The sequence below is a fragment of the Vulpes vulpes genome, chromosome 6 (assembly GCF_048418805.1).
Source record: "Vulpes vulpes isolate BD-2025 chromosome 6, VulVul3, whole genome shotgun sequence".
NCBI classification, from domain to species: domain Eukaryota; kingdom Metazoa; phylum Chordata; class Mammalia; order Carnivora; family Canidae; genus Vulpes; species Vulpes vulpes.
In genome coordinates this window covers 132,124,295-132,142,523 of record NC_132785.1, presented here as the reverse complement: position 1 = coordinate 132,142,523, position 18,229 = coordinate 132,124,295, and the positions used below count along the sequence as shown (strand labels likewise).

At 41.7% G+C, this 18,229-nt stretch overlaps 1 gene segment (V, D, J or C); it reads left to right on the top strand.

Moving 5' to 3' along the window:
- LOC140599256 (immunoglobulin heavy variable 3-74-like) overlaps positions 1-18,229 on the top strand; it is a 571,793-nt gene that overhangs the window by 553,146 nt on the left and 418 nt on the right. Inside the window, 1 exon segment of the V gene segment in view lies at positions 3,530-3,840. Within this exon segment, the coding sequence occupies positions 3,530-3,840 (311 nt within the window).

Below are 18,229 nucleotides of genomic sequence, written 5' to 3'. Positions count from 1 at the left end.
ATTTGCTATAGAGACTATCATTCCCCACTGTGTATTCTTAGATATCCTGTGGTTGAAGGATTTCTGACTGTATATGCACACGTTAAACTCTGGGCTCTGTAATATGGTCCACCATCTACATGTCTGACGTTAGGCAGTCACACACTGAAATGCTTAATGTGCGACTAAAATACACTTCTGTAGAGGGATGTGTGATGTCTGACTATTGTTTAATTTCTTAAACTTGTATGGTCACTCTCATGTGATTTCATTTTCCATATGAATGTGTAGTTTTTCTATTACATAATAAAAGAATTGATATTTTGATTGATTTAATCAACGTTAAAATCATTAGAACAGAAATTATTTGTCTACTTGTATAGACAAATAAAAATTATCAGGGAGATTTAATAAGTATATGGAAAATAAAAATGAAATTTAATTCATAGACACTCTTGGAAAAGAGTTAAGCCTTAATAAATATAATCTGATTTCAAAGAGAAGAAATAACTGACACCAAAAAATAGAAAGGACCATGAAAAAAATTCTAAGATTTTAACATTGCAAATAATGGATAACCAAGGCAAATTACAAAATTACTAGTATTATCAAGAAAATAAACATGTTTCATGAAGAAATAAAAAATGAACAAAACAGAACAAATAGGAAGCCTGAAACCATTATCTAAAAATCCTGCCTGGTCGCTCAGGAGTTTAGCACCACCTATGGCCCAGAGCCTGATCCTGGAGACTCAGGATCCAGTCCCACACTGAGCTCTCATCATGGAACCTGCTTCTCCCTCTGCCTGTGTCTCTGCCTCTGTGTGTGTGTGTGTGTGTGTGTGTGTGTGTGTGTGTGTCTCATGAATAAATAAAATATTTTTAAAAATTCTGCCTTAAAAAAGACAATGAAAATTTAAAAAGAGTAATGCAATGAAAAGGGCAAAATCAGATAGCTTAATCTACAAATATTCAAATATTTTAAGAAATAAGGCCAAAATGTTTCAATCTTTCCAAATCGTATTTAGAATGGAATGACACCACATTGATTTAAGGAGGCCAGGATGAGTCTGACAGCCAACCCATGCCAAGGACCCCACAGGAAGGGTCTCATGGAAAATATCTCAGATGCACATAAATGCAAAAATCCTGGCATCTTGAATCCAACAGCCCATGGACAAATGGCACAGGATGACCTAGAGGGAATCATCCCTGGGGTGCAAGGATGCTTCAACACACCCAGGTCATAAATGGGTCCCTGTATTAACAGAGTCAAGGATTGGATGTACATGATTCTTTCCTATGATACCTAAAACCGCTTGAAAAAAATCTAACATGCTTTATCTTCAAAACATCTTAACAGTCGAGGCAGAATAGATTGCCTCCTATCTGATGGAAGTAGTTACGTTTTATGAAAAACCCACAACCAACACTGCATTCAAAAGTGAAAACCTGGGCAGCCCTGGTGGCTCAGTGGTTTAGCGCCGCCTTTAGCCCAGGACCTGATCCTGGAGACCCAGAATCGAGTCCCACATCAGGCTCCTTGCATGGATCTTGCTTCTCCCTTTGCCTGTGTCTCTGCCTCTCTCTCTCTCTCTCTCTCTCTCTCTCTCTCTGTCTCTTATGCATAAATAAATAAAATCTTTTTAAAAAAGTGAAAACTTGAAGCCCTTCTGTCAAGTCAGGACCCACACAGGGGTCATTCCCACCCTCAGTATTCAACATATTATTCTAAAGGAGAATAAACTGTGCCACCCCATATGTCAGCTGGTTCCCTGGATTACTGTGAATAAAATCACACGAGAATCATCCAGTGGACAGAGAGGATGAACACTTCTTTCACCCTGATGTAAGGAAATAAATCTCCCATAGGAAAATTCCCTTCTCTGAACCAGGAGAGGTGAACCATCCTCAGCACCAGAAACGTCTGTAGGGCCCAGAAGGCTGTGAAAACAAGCCTTGTCAGTTCCTCACCAATTCACTGACCCAAATACAGTATCCTGGCCTTATATCTCTACAAATCAACATTTTGTTGGGTAAGAAGAAGAAGGACTGCCTAGTTTGTTCATTGTCTGTGTGTTGTGTTTCAGGGAGCTCATGCACATGCAACATGAAATACATCTTCACTTAGGTTTCTCATAAGTCTACAGAGTAATTAGTCCAGACAAATAACCAGGAAGAAGGGAAGGAAGCCCGTACTGTGGTAATGACTAGAATTCCAAACCAGGAAGTTTATGAAACAAAGAATAAAAGATATTGAAATCAATAGATACAGAGAAATTTACTTGTATCCATATGACACAATCTGTTGCAGGGTCAAACCTGCCAAGCTTCAAAACAAAACCCTAAGTTAATGAACAACTTCAGGGAAGGGATAGGATACAAAATCAACAAACAAAGTAAATCTAGGTTTCCACACAGTAACAACTAGTTATTTATATTTTAAAGATTTTATTGAATTATTCACGAAAACACACAAACAGAGAGAGGCAGAGACACAGGAAGAGACAGAAGCAGGCTCCATGCAGGGAGCCCAATGTGGGACTGGATCTCTGGACTCTAGGATCACTCCCAGCGCAGAAGGCAGACCTCAACTGCTGAGCCACACAAGGATCTGTAACAATAAAGTACATAATAGGTAATTAATAAACCCTTATTACATTGGCACCGGTGTTAAGAATGTAATAGGTAGGATTAAGTATTCTGAAAGAGGTAAAATACTGTCCACTAAAAGAACTTACATTGATGAGAGATTTTTAAAAAGTCAAAAAAAATGCAAAGGCATTTTTTCTTTTTTTTCTTTTCTTTTTTTTTTTTTAAATTTTTTATCTATTTATGACAGTCAGAGAGAGAGAGAGGCAGAGACACAGACGGAGGGAGAAGCAGGCTCCATGCACCGGGAGCCCGACATGGGACCCGATCCCGGGTCTCCAGGATCGCGCCCTGGGCCAAAGGCAGGCGCCAAACCGCTGCGCCACCCAGGGATCCCCAAAGGCATTTTTTCATAAATGTGAACACTTCGTAATGTCAGAAGACTTACACACAGTGGCCTACGGATGTAAAGAAATCCTTGTTAATAACTTGTAAAGAATCAAATCTAGGTCTGGAGCTGATTATATATTCAAAGGATATGCAAATAGGGCCCTCACTTCACTAATTAAACCAGCCCATCCCGACCCTGCTGCTGGGAGAGGAGTCCCAGCAGAATAGATAGAATAGAGGCAGAATAGATTGCCTCCTATCTGATGGAAGTAGTTACGTTTTATGAAAAACCCACAACCAACACTGCATTCAAAAGTGAAAACCTGGGCAGCCCTGGTGGCTCAGTGGTTTAGCGCCGCCTTTAGCCAGGACCCCAAGTGACCCTGTTTAGAGATCAGGGTGGAAAACAGACGACTAAACATGGAATCTTTCCTTGGCTGGGTTTTCTTTGTCACTATTTTAAAAGGTAATTCATGAAGAATAAGAGACCTTGAGTCTGTGAGTGTAGGTGAGTGAGAGAAACAGGGGATGTGGGAAAGTTTCCTAACCAGGATGTCTTGTGTCTGCAGGTGTCCAGGGTGAGGTGCAGCTGGTGGAGTCTGGCGGAGACCTGGGGAAGCCTGGGGGATCCCTGAGACTCTCCTGTGTGGCCTCTGGATTCACCTTCAGTAGCTATGGCATGAACTGGATCCGCCAGGCTCCTGGGAAGGGGCTGCAGTGGGTCGCATACATTAACAATGGTGGAAGTAGCACAAGCTACGCAGACGCTGTGAAGGGCCGATTCACCATCTCCAGGGACAACGCCAAGAACACGCTGTATCTGCAGATGAACAGGCTGAAAGCCGAGGACACAACCGTGTATTACTGTGCGAAGGACACAGTGAGTCGACCTCAGTGTGAGCCCAGACACAAACCTCTGTTAAGGGGATCAGGACCACCAGGGAGTGCACACTCCTCACCACTTTTGTCTTGAAGGCCCAGGAGCAGGTTGCAGATGGAGGTTCTGGGCAGGTTTCCTGTCAGGGTCTGGGATTCCTCTCCAAGGAGCTGTTTTCCCCAGGGAGTTATCTAGGCAGATGATATGTGCATACGTATTCAGTCTCTGATTTAGACACATCCGTTTTTTATATGAAAACAGCTATTATGCCATGCACAAAAGACAGCGATTCTTATTCAATCAATAGATTTCACAGTAATTTTATTTTATTTCTTTAATAATAAAGTTATTTTTTATTGGTGTTCAATTTGACAACATGCAGAGTGACACTCAGTGCTCATCCCGTCAAGTGCCCCCCTCAGTGCCTGACACCCATTCACCTCCACCCTCCTCCCTCCTCCCCTTTCACTACCCCTAGTTCATTTCCCAGAGTTAGGAGTCTTTATGTTCTGACTCCCTTTCTGATATTTCCTACCCATTTCTTCTCCCTTCCCTTCTATTCCCTTTCACTATTATTTATATTCCCCAAATGAATGAGAACATATAATGTTTGTGTTTCTCCAATTGACTCATTTCACTCAGCATAATTACCTCCAGTTCCATCCATATGGAAGCAAATGGTGGGTGTTTGTCATTTCCAAAAGCTGAGTAATATCCCATTGCATACATAAACCACATCTCCTTTATCCATTTCTTCTGATGGACACCGAGGTTCTTTCCACAGTTTGGCTATTGTGGACATTGCTGCTATATACATCAGGGTGCAGTCTTCCCAACGTTTCATTGCATCTGCATCTTTGGGGTAAATCCCCAACAGTCCAGTTGCCAGGTGGTAGGGCAGGTCTATTTTAACTCTTTGAGGAACATGCACACGGTTTTCCAGAGTGGCTGCACCATTTCACATTAGATTTCACAGTAATTTTAATTTACATGATAATAGGTTATAGTAGACATGTAAAATATAAATTACATAAACTGTATTTCTAGATTTGTTTATGCAGGTAGAAACATTGTAATATAAGATATATATATATATATATATGATATATACGTTATACTTATACGTTGTATATAAGATATATATAAGATATATTGATTTATATCTTGAGTACACTTCACACTGTGGCAATCAATAAATATGTGAATTTGATAAGATAGTATAATAGAAAAGATAATTTGGGGGATACGTAAATGTAATGATTCTAGAAGACATAGGCTTATGCAACTGGTTTCATGAGAAGGAGTAATACGTGCTCTATTTATTTGGAATAAAAAATCTAGGACAGTGAATAACTGTATAATCTAGCAGAATGGTGACATTGTATTAATTTGCCAGCTATAATAAAATGTTTTATACAGTTGTATGATTTGCACCGGTACTATAATATTGAGTAATCTATAGCCCTTATTGAAATTTCACCAGTTTTCCAAATAGTTTTTTTTTCCTGCACCAGAATCTAAACTACGATCCCAAATTGCATTTAGTTGCTGTTTTCTTTGTTTCTGCTAACCTATGGCAGCTATTTAAGACTTTCTTTGTCCTTCATGGCCTTGAAACATTTGATGAGTACTGGTCAGTTGTTCTGAGAATGCCCTCACTTTGAGTTTATGTGACCCTTTTGGATGATTAGATTAAGGTTTTCCATTTCTTGGCAGTATCACAGCCAAAATGTGGAAGGAGCTTCGGTGTCCATCAAAAGATGAATGAGGAGGGGAGGGGCAAGATGGCGGAAGAGTAGGGTCCCCAAGTCACCTGTCCTCAATAAATTACCTAGAAAACATTCAAATCATCCTGAAAATCTACGAATTCGGCCTGAGATTTAAAGAGAGACCAGCTGGAACGCTACAGTGAGAAGAGTTCGCGTTTCTATCAAGGTAGGAAGACGGGGAAAAAGAAATAAAGACACAAAAGGCCTCCAAGGGGGAGGGGCCCGCGAGGAGCCGGGCTGAGGTCGGGGCGAGTGTCCCCAGGACAGGAGAGCCCCGTCCCGGAGGAGCAGGAGCTGCACCAACCTTCCCGCGGAAAGGCCTCCCGGGGAATTGGAGCAGGATCCCCAGAAAGGCGGGGTTACCCTCGGGCTCCCGGGGACACTAACAGGGACCTGCGCCCCGGGAGATGCCCCGAGCTCCCTAAGGGCTGCAGCGCTCGGCGGGACCCGGAGCAGCTCAGAGGGGCTCGGGCGGCAGCTCCCTGGAGGGGGCTGCACCGCCGGGAGCGCGAATCCAACCGAGCAGGCCCCGGAGCACAGGGCGTCGGGACACAGCCCAGGATCCGGCCTCCCCCGGGACAGGCAGAGGCCGGGAGGGCCCAGGACAGCAAGGATGCTCCTGCCTGGAGCTGAGCAGATCAGCGGCCCCACCCGGGAGCCCCCAGGCCCTTCGGACGGAGAGCCCCGGAGCTACTGGGGGGGCTGACTCCAGGGTCCCAGAGCTGCCCCCGCCACTGTGGCTTCCTCCCGGGGCCTCACGGGGCGAACAACCCCACTGAGCCCTGCAACAGGCAGGGGCAGAGCAGCTCCCCCAAGTGCTAACACCTGAGAATCAGCACAGCAGGACCCTCCCCCAGAAGACCAGGGAGACCGAACAGTTCCAGGGGAAGTCAAGGGACTTAAAATATACAGAATCAGAAGATACTCCCCCGTGTTTTTTTGTTTGTTTGTTTGTTTTTGTTTTGTTTTGTGCTTTTTTTCTTTCTTTCTTCTTGATTTCGGATTGCTTCCCCCACCCCACCCCACCCTTTTTTTTCTCCTTTCTTTCTTTTTCTATCTCTTTTTCTTCTCTTTTCCCATTTTTTTTCTTCTTTCTCTTTTTTCTTTTTCTCTTTTCTTACCTTCTCTCTCTTTTTCTCCTTTTCCCAATACAACCTGTTTTTGGCCACTCTGCACTGAGCAAAATGACTAGAAGGAAAAACCTCACCTCAAAAAAAAGAATCAGAAACAGCCCTCTCTCCCACAGAGTTACAAAATCTGGATTACAATTGAATGTCAGAAAGCCAATTCAGAAGCACTATTATACAGCTACTGGTGGCTCTAGAAAAAACCATAAAGGACTCAAGAGACTTCATGACTGAAGAATTTAGATCCAATCAGGCAGAAATTAAAAATCAATTAAATGAGATGCAATCCAAGCAAGAAGTCCTAACGACGAGGCTTGACGAGGTGGAAGAATGAGTGAGTGACATAGAAGACAAGTTGATGGCAAAGAGGGAAACTGAGGAAAAAAGAGACAGGCAATTAAAAGCCCATGAGGATAGATTAAGGGAAATAAATGACAGCCTGAGGAAGAAAAACCTACATTTAATTGGGGTTCCCGAGGGCGCCGAAAGGGACAGAGGGCCAGAATATGTATTTGAACAAATCATAGCTGAAAACTTTCCGAATCTGGGAAGGGAAACAGGCATTCAGATCCAGGAAATAGAGAGATTCCCCCCCCTAAAATCAACAAAAACCAATCAACACCTCGACATTTAATAGTGAAGCTTGCAAATTCCAAAGATAAGGAGAAGATCCTTAAAGCAGCAAGAGAACAAAAATCCCTGACTTTTATGTGGAGTAATATTAGGGTAACAGCAGACCTCTCCACAGAGACCTGGCAGGCCAGAAAGGACTGGCAGGATATATTCAGGGTCCTAAATGAAAAGAACATGCAACCAAGAATACTTTATCCAGCAAGGCTCTCATTCAAAATGGAAGGAGAGATAAAGAGCTTCCAAGAGAGGCAGGAACTGAAAGAATATGTAACCTCCAAACCAGCTCTGCAAGAAATTTTAAGGGGGACTCTTAAAATTCCCCTTTAAGAAGAAGTTCAGTGGAACAATCCACAAAAACAAGGACTGAATAGATATGATGACACTAAACTCATATCTGTCAATAGTAACTCTGAACGTGAACGGGCTTAATGACCCCATCAAAAGGCGCAGGGTTTCAGACTGGATAAAAAAGCAGGACCCATCTATTTGCTGTCTGCAAGAGACTCATTTTAGACAGAAGGACACCTACAACCTGAAAATAAAAGGTTGGAGAACCATTTACCATTCAAATGGTCCTCAAAAGAAAGCAGGGGTAGCCATCCTTATATCAGATAAATTAAAATTTACCCCAAAGACTATAGTGAGAGATGAAGAGGGACACTATCTCATACTCAAAGGATCTATCCAACAAGAGGACTTAACAATCCTCAATATATATGCCCCGAATGTGGGAGCTGCCAAATATTTAAACCAATTAATAACCAAACTGAAGAAATACTTTGATAATAATACACTTATACTTGGTGACTTCAATCTAGCTCTTTGTACCCTCGATAGGTCTTCTAAGCACAACATCTCCAAAGAAACGAGAGCTTTAAATGATACACTGGACCAGATGGATTTCACAGATATCTACAGAACTTTACATCCAAACTCAACTGAATACACATTCTTCTCAAGTGCACATGGAACTTTCTCCAGAATAGACCACATACTGGGTCACAAATCGGGTCTGAACCGATACCTAAAGATCGGGATAGTCCCCTGTATATTCTCAGACCATAATGCCTTGAAATTCAAACTTAATCACAACAAGAAGTTTGGAAGGACTACAATCACGTGGAGGTTAAGGACCATCCTGCTAAAAGATGAAAAGGTCAACCAGGAAATTAAGGAAGATTTGAGAAGATTCATGGAAACTAATGAGAATGAAGATACAACCGTTCAAAATCCTTGGGACGCAGCAAAAGCAGTCCTGAGGGGGAAATACATCGCAATACAAGCATCCATTCAAAAACTGGAAAGAACTCAAATTCAAAAGCTCACCTTACACCTAAAGTAACTAGAGGAAAAGCAACAATTAGACCCCACCCCCAGAAGAAGAAGACAGTTAATTAAAATTCGAGCAGAACTAAATTATATCAAGACCAAAAGAACTGTGGAACAGATCAACAGAACCAGGAGTTGGTTCTTTGAAAGAATTAATAAGATAGATAAACCATTAGCCAACCTTATTAAAAAGAAGAGAGAGAAGACTCAAATTAATAAAATCATGAATGAGAAAGGAGAGATCACTACCAACACCAAGGAAATACAAACGGTTCTAAAAACATATTATGAACAGCTGTAGGCCAATAAATTAGGAAATCTAGAAGAAATGGACGCATTCCTGGAAAGCCACAAACTAGCAAAACTGGAGCAGGAAGAAATAGAAAACCTGAACAGGCCAATAACCAGGGAGGAAATTGAAGCAGTCATCAAAAACCTCCCGAGACACAAGAGTCCATGGCCAGATGGCTTCCCAGGAGAATTCTATCAAGCGTTTACAGAAGAAATCATACCTATTCTACTAAAGCTGTTTGGAAAGATAGAAAGAGATGGAGTACTTCCAAATTCATTCTATGAGTCCAGCATCACCTTAATTCCGAAACCAGACAAAGACCCCACCCAAAAGGAGAATTACAGACCAATATCCCTGATGAACATGGATGCAAAAATTCTCAACAAGATACTAGCCAATAGGATCCAACAACACATTAAGAAAATTATTCACCATGACCAAGTAGGATTTATCCCTGGGACACAAGGCTGGTTCAACACTCGTAAAACCATCAATGTGATTCATCATATCAGCAAGAGAAAAACCAAGAACCATATGATCCTCTCATTAGATGCAGAGAAAGCATTTGACAAAATACAGCATCCATTCCTGATCAAAACCCTTCAGAGTGTTGGGATAGAGGGAACTTTCCTCGACATCTTAAAAGCCATTTACGAAAAGCCCACAGCAAATATCATTCTCAATGGGGAAGCACTGGGAGCCTTTCCCCTAAGATCAGGAACAAGACAGGGATGTCCACTCTCACCACTGCTGTTCAACATAGTTCTGGAAGTCCTCGCCTCAGCAATCAGACAACAAAAAGACATTAAAGGCATTCAAATTGGCAAAGAAGAAGTCAAACTCTCCCTCTTCACCGATGACATGATACTCTACATAGAAAACCCAAAAGCCTCCACCCCAAGATTGCTAGAACTCATACAGCAATTTGGTAGCGTGGCAGGATAGAGTGCTATTCCTAGTTCTTTTCAGGCCTGGTACTTTATTTCGCCCATATCTCTCCTCCAATGTCCTGGCTTCAACACAACCTTCTGTAACCACCTAATCAAACATGTTCCATCCTTTATTCCTCACATCTTGTTTATTTCCTTCAAGGCATCGAATCTGTAATTATCTTAGTTACCTGCTTATTTTCCTTTTCTCTACATTAGTTTTCGTTGCTGCTGTAACAACTTATCACAAACTTAAGAGGCTTAAAATAACACGCACTTGTTATTTTACAGTTTTTGAGGTCAAGAAGCCCAAGATGGATCTCACTAGGCTAAAATCAAGGTGTTGTAGAGCAGTTCTAGGAAAGCTTGTTTTCCTGCTTCTTCCAGTTTCTAGAGGCTGAATGCAATCCTTGACATGTGACCCCCTTCTGTCTTCAAAACCAGCAGTGGCCAGTTGAGACTTTTCTCATATCACATTAGTCTGACATTGACCCTTCTGTCTCCTGCTTGTACTTTTAAGGACTCTTATACTCGGCCTAACTAGATAACACAAAATAATCTCCCTACTTTAAGGTTAGCTGGTTATCATCCTTAATTTCTTCTGCTACTTTAATTTCCCTTTGCCATGTAATATAACATATTCACAGGTTATGGGGATTAGTATACAGGACATCCTTGGGAAGACATTATTCTACCTACCACACTTCTTCACGAAAACGTAAGCTCCATGAGGGCAAAGACATTGTCTTGTTCAGTCCAGTAGCCTAAGTTCCAAATATCAAAGGCACTTAAGGTATTTGTTGAGTTAATGAAAAATTAAAACACTATTGCTTTGTTTTTTTTTTTTTTTAAATTATTTTTTTTAAATTTATTTTATTTATTTATGATAGTCATCAGAGAGAGAGAGAGGCAGAGACACAGGCAGAGGGAGAAGCAGGCTCCATGCACCGGGAGCCCGATGTGGGATTCGATCCTGGGTCTCCAGGATCGCGCCCTAGGCCAAAGGCAGGCGCCAAACCGCTGCGCCACCCAGGGATCCCCACTATTGCTTTGTTGATGCTCTTGACTTTTTCTGACTCTTGTCCTAAACTTTGTGCTCCTATATAATTTTTTACATCTCCCAGCAATAGTACCACATCTCATCTTGTATTCATTATGTTCACATGCTTATCATTAAGACCTTGGTCAAGGGTGAAGTGTCGTGATAATATGTCAATAAAGGATTAAGTGTTGTGAAAGATGTGTTGAATCAATAAATTTTAAAGTAAAAGGGAAAGTAAAAGTTTCCAAAAGATTTATGTTAATCATTTTGTAATTATTTTCATGATTCCTAATAAAGTATGAAATATTCTAAAAAAAAAAAGTCTTGCCAAATCAGGAAAGAATATCCAATGGGAAAAAAAGGAGGTCTCTTCAACAAATGGTGTAGGGAATACTGGAGACCCACAGCAGAAGAATGAAAGGGGGCACCTTTCTTTCATCATTCACAACAATGGACTGAAAGTTGATGAAAGATCTAAATGTGAGTCAGGAAACCATCAAAATCCTCAGGAGAACACAGGCAGCACCTTTTCTACCTCAGCTGCAACCACTTCTAGACGTGTCTCCAGAGGCAAGGGAAAGAAAAGGAAAATGAACTATGGGGACTTCATCAAGGAAAGAGCATTTTCACGGCAAAGGAATCACTCAGTGTAATTAAAAGGCAACATACAGAATGAGAGAAGATTTTTGGAAATGTCTTATCAGACTAAAGGCTCAAATCAAATCTACACTGAATTATCAAATGCAACAGCCACCAGTATCTCCAATCAGAATTGGGCAGAAGTCGTGAAGAGACTTCCTGTCCTGTCCTGATTTCCCATGTCACACCATATATTAGTGAGCTCATCCACATGAAAACGAAATTCATTTGCTCTCCTAGATCTGCTATATTCAAACAAAATATTTGAACGAATAATTGGACAGAGAAGAGGGAAAACATCTATGCCATTGAAGAGTACCATAGAAATTAGGCAATAATAAAATAAAAGATATTAAAATCAGTCAACAGGAAGAAAAACAATGTGCTTTTAAGTAAACGAGGAAAATCCTTGGGGAAAAAACACTTGAAGTAAGTAAAGAGCTCAGGGAAAATACAGGTTATCAAATAAACATAGACAATAAAGTTAATTTCTACACAGTAACAACAAATTTTCTGTAAAAAATTTACAAAACAATCCACTTTACACTGGCATCAAAAATAAATATTTATGATTAAACTTCATTATAGAGAGAAAATTTTGTTTAAAAATACCTATATTAATGAAAGACTTTCAAAAGGCACGGAGAAATATAAAGATAAATATGTTGATGGATTAGAACATCAAAAATCCACTGTCCCACCTAAAGAAAGTGATCTGGGATTGTGAAGTAATGCTTGTTTATAACTTGTAAAGAAATGAGTCTAAGTATGTGGTTGACTCTATAGTGAGAAGACATGCAAGTAGGGACCTCACTCCACTGACCCTGCAGCTGGGAGAGCAGCCCAGGCCCCAGGATCTCCAGGTGACACCATTCAGAGACCAGGACAGAACACAGACATACCACCATGGAGTCTCAGCTGGGTTTTCCTTATCGCTATTTTATTTTTTTTTAAATTTTTATTTATTTATGATAGTCACACACAGAGAGAGAGAGAGGCAGAGACACAGGCAGAGGGAGAAGCAGGCTCCATGCGCCGGGAGCCCGATGTGGGATTCGATCCCGGGTCTCCAGGATCGCGCCCTGGGCCAACGGCAGGCGCTAAACTGCTGCGCCACCCAGGGATCCCCCTTATCGCCATTTTAAAAGGTAACTCATGGAGATCAATGGATCTTGAGGCTGTGAGTGGAGGTGAGTGAGAAACAGGGGATGTGGAGCCGGTTCCTGACCAGGATGTCTTGTGTCTGCAGGAGTCCAGAGTGAGGTGCAGCTGATGGAGTCTTGGGGAGACCTGGTGAAGCCTGGGGGTCCCTGAGACTCTCCGGTGTGGCCTCTGGAAACAAATGCAGTAGCTACTACATGTATTGGATCCACCAAGCTCCAGGGAAGGGGCTGCAGGGGGTTGCACGGATTAGCAGTGATGGAAGTAGCACAAGCTACGCCGACCCTATGAAGGGCCGATTCACATCTCCAGAGAAAATGCCAGGAACACACTGTATCTGCAGATGAACAGCCTGAGAGCCAAGGACACGACTCTATTCCTGTGCGAGGAACACTGTGAGGCGACCACACTGTGAGCCCAGACACAAACCTCCTTGTAGAAGGGGATCGGACCCACCAGGGGGTGCGTACCCCTCACCACTTCTGTCTTGAAGGCCCAGGAGCAGGTGCAGATGGAGGTTCTGGGCAGGTTTCTGGTCAGGGTCTGGGCTTCCTCTCCAAGGAGCAGTTTCCATCAGGGAGTCTCTATAGACACTTGGTTATGTGTTTACCTCTTCAGTCTCTTTCTTAGAGACTTAGTAATTCAAGTGTAGCACTTGCACTTGTACTTAACTGTTCCTGACCTGAAATATTAACCAATACAAATAACTCCATTCACACCATCTAAACCTTTTCATGATTCCTAGTGGCTCTTCCTGTGGATCACAGGACCCCAAGCTAACATGCCCTCTGAACATCATGGGATAGAGGAATCTTCAATCAACACAGTAGATAGAGACATTCTATAAAAATGTTAATAACATCCGGGGAGTGAGAAAGATTCCCAGCATGAAATGGTAGGGAGGTAGACTCAGAGGTCAGTCACACACACACACAATCACAAGAGTATAAGCTTTTATCACCTTCCACTTCATGTCTGATGAGATCTAGGCCAGCCTCTCATCACGTAATCCCAGGAATTTGCCAGGGAAAGACACTGGCTCAGGGATTGTGCTGTGAGTCATTGGTGGGAACGGGATCCTGCTCCATGGCATTTTGGGAGGAACTGGGGCCTTAGGGGAGCACTTAGGTCAGGAAGTGCAGCCTCATGATTGCATCAGAGCCTTTATACACAAGGACTGGGAATGCTCCCTGCACCCTGAACCCATGTGAGGTGACGGGCAAAGGACGGGCAAGGACGTAGGTGCTCTCCAGACAGCACATCTACCTGCACCTGGACCTCAGTCTTTCCAGACTCCAGAACTGTGGGAATGAGTGTCTGTTTTTTTTTTTTTTTTATGATAGTCGTACAGAGAGAGAGAGAGAGAGGCAGAGACGCAGGCAGAGGGAGAAGCAGGCAGAGGGAGAAGCAGGCTCCATGCACCGGGAGCCCGATGTGGGATCCGATCCCGGGTCTCCAGGATCGCGCCCTGGGCCAAAGGCAGGCGCCAAACCGCTGCGCCACCCAGGGATCCCGAGTGTCTGTTTTTTAATCCACCCAGTCCATGTAGGATGTTCCATCAGGGGGCACAGGCTAATCTCAATTTTTTTTCTTTGATTAAATTGAATTTACCACATTTACCATGCACTCAGTGCTCATCATATCATACACTCCCCTTAACTCCCATCTCTGTTATCCCATACTCCACCACCTCCATTCTAGTGACCCTCAGTTTATTTTTTCCCAGTTAAGTGTCTCTCAAAATTTGTCTTCCTCTGTAGTGTTACCCCACTAAGGTTCAATCCTTCAATTATGGTCTTTTTCAATATTTCTTATATTTCACATATGAGTGAGGCCATATCATTGCATTTTGGTGATTGATTTATTTCTCTCAATATAGTGCCTCCAGTTACATCCATGTTTAAGGAAATGTTATTTTATGACATCCATCACATCTGATGGTTGTGCAATATTCCATTGTATATATAGACCACACCTTCTCTATGCATTCATCTGCCAGTGGACACCAAGGCATCTCCTACATCTTCTTCATCACTACTCTGTCGAAAGGCATCATGACTCCTCCCAGAGTTTTGCTATTGTGGCCTTTGCTGCTGTGAACTTTGGGCTGCTAGTTTCCCTTCACTTCATTAAAATGAACATTCTGAGAGGCAGACTGATTCCCACCAGGGCATGATATGAATATGGACCCTGAAGGACACACACACATACACTTTCTCAGACACACACACCACACACACACAAGTGTATAAAAACTTTATCATCTTCCACATGAGGGTATTATTTATTTCCCTTAACCTTTCCTCATGGTCTTTTAATAGTTTTTCTCTTTTCTCCTCAGCTTCCTTCCTAAAAATCAACTTATGTTCTATGTTGCTCATTCTTTCTTCCACCACATTAACCCTCATTGTTAGGAACTCCAGTTCGGATTGCATCTCATCTAATTGATTTTTAATTTCAGCCTCATCTAAATTCTGCAGTCTTGAAGTCTCTTGAATCTTATATGCTTTTTTTTCTATAGTCACAAGTAGACTTATAAGCAAAAGATGAATGGATAAAGATGTGTTTTATGGATACAAAGGAATATTACTCAGGAAATAGAAACGACAAATACCCACTATTTGCTTCAACATGGAGGGACCTGGAGGGTATTGTGTTGAGTGAAATAAGTCTATCAGAGAACGACAAACATTATATGGTCTCATTCATTTGGCGAATATTAAAAATAGTGAAAGGGAAAAAAGGGAAAGGAGAAAAAATAAGTGAAAATATCAGTGAGGGTGACAAAACATGACAGACACCTAACTCTGGTAAATGAACAAGGGGTAGTGGAAGGGGAGGTGGGCGGAGGGTGAGGGTGACTGGGTGATGAGCATCAAGGGGTGCATTTCGCGGATGAGCACTGGGTGTTGGGCTATATGTTGGCAAATTGAACTCCAATAAAAAATAGTAAAAAGTAAAATAAAACAAAGACTGTAACAAAGGATGAAGAAGAATACTATATAAGAAACATGGCTTATCCAACAGAAGATCTATCTTTTCTAAAGTTTCCTACTGCTAACGTTGGAGAAGACAAGTGCACAAACCAATTAACCCTAATTTTAATGACACTCATGGCTACTATTATTAAGTTAACAGTGGGGACTTCAATGTCCCCCTAACATCAGTGAGAATCATCTAAGCAGAAGCTCAACAAGGAAACAAGGGGTTTGAGAGACATACGGGATCAGACGTTCATAACAAATGGAGCATTTTGTATAAAGCAGAATACACGTTCTCAATTGTACATGGAAATACTGCAGATTTGATCATATACAGGTCATAAGTCTTGTGTCAAGTGATACAGAATGGTTGAATTCACTCCATGCATATTTTTAGACCAATATGCTATGAAACCAGAAATCAAACTCAATAGAACAAGGAAGGGCCCTATGCGACTCTTATAAACCACATCACACCAGTGAGAATGGTGAAAATCAACAAGACAGGAAACAACAAATGTTGGAGAGGATGTTGAGAAAGGAGAACCTTCTTGCACTGTTGGTGGGAATGTGAACAGGTGTGGCCACTCTGAAAAACCGAGTTGAGTTTCCTCAAAGAGTTAAAAATAGATCTGCCATAAGACCCAGCAATTGCATTGCTGGGGACTTCCCCAGAGATACAGATGCAGTGAAACACTGGGCCATGTGCACCCCGATGTTTATAGCAGCAATTTTTACAATAGCCAAACTGTGGAAGGGGTCTCAGTGTCCATCAACTGAGGAATGGATAAAGAAGATGTGGTCTATGTATACAATGGAATATTCCTCAGCCATCAGCGAGCAGGAGTACTCACCTTTTGCTTGAACGTAAACGGAACTGGAGGGTATTATGCTGAGTGAAGTACGTCAATAACAAACGACAAACATTATATGGATTCATTCATTTGGGTAATATAAAAAATGTGTAAAGGATTATAGAGGAAATCAGGGAAAATAAGTGGGAAAGATCAGAGAGGGTGACAAAACACAAGAGACTCCTAACTCTAGGATATGAAAAAGAAATAGTGGGAGGGGAAGTAGGAGGGGGTATGGGGTGACTGGTTGATGGGCGTTGAGGGGGATACTTGACGGGATGAGCCCTGGGTGCTATGCTATATGTTGGAAATGAACCTTCAATAAAACATGTATAACAAATAAGTAATTGTAGATAAAATAATATCTTATTGAAGAAGATATGGCTCAATGAAGAAATTAAAGAAGAACTTAAGCAAAAATTTAATCAATGAAAATTAAATCTCAACATGGTAAGGCTTTGGGACATGTCAAAAGCAATCCGCAGAGGGAACTGAGCAGTACAGGTCTTCCTCAAAAACAGGAAAAATCTAAGACAAGCAAGATAAACTAGCACCTAAAGGAGCTGGAGAAAGAGGTCAAAGAAATCCTAAAGCTAACAGGAGAAGTAATGAAGATTAGAGTAGAACTCAAGTATATAGGAATTACAAAGAGAAGATAAACAGACCTCAGAGATAATATTATGAAAATGCTAGTAAGTAAAAGAAAACACTAGACATATTTGACAATTGAAAAGTGAAAGTACCCAAACTAATAAAATCATGAATGAATGAGAAGAGATTACAACGAACACCCAAGAATTACAAGCAAGTGTTAGAAGAAATTATAAGCACTTATAAGCGAACATTCTGGGTGATCTGGAGAAATGGATGCAATCCTAGGAACATAAAGACAACCAAAACAGAAACAGCAACGAAGGGACAAGCTGCACAAAACAATTACCTAGATACAAAAATCAATCATAATTAATAGTCCCCAAAAGCATGATTCCATGGACAGATGGTTCCCCAGGGAAATTCCACAAGAGCAATCAAAATCTATTCTTCTAAAACTATTCCAAATAAGAGTAATTAAAGAAAACTTCCAGACTTGTTCTCTGATGTCAGCATTACCTTGACCCCAAAACCAAATATCCCAGTAAGAAGGAGAATTACAGGGCAGCCCCAGTGGCTCAGCGGTTTATCACTGCCTGCAGCTCAGGGCGTGATCCTGGGGACCCGGCATCGAGTCCCACGTCGGGCTCCCTGCATGGAGCCCGCTTCTCCCTCTGCCTGTGTCTCTGCATCTCTCTCCTCTGCGTGTATTCTCATGAATAAATAAATAAAATCTTTAAAAAAAAGAAGAATTACAGAAAAATACTATTGTGTATCTGGATGCAAACTTCTCACCAAGATACTAACTATCAGATTCCAACAGTATATTAATAGGATTATTCACGACACTGAACAAATGAGTTTAATTCCTGGGCTGCAAGGGTGGTTCAGTATGTGACAACCGATCATTATGATAATCCCATAATGAAAGAAAGGATAAGAGCCATTTTATCCTCTCAACTGGTACCCAAAAATAATTTGACAACAGACATTATGCTTTCTTCATAAAAACCTTTTCCCAGAGCGGCCCGGGTGTCTCAGTGGT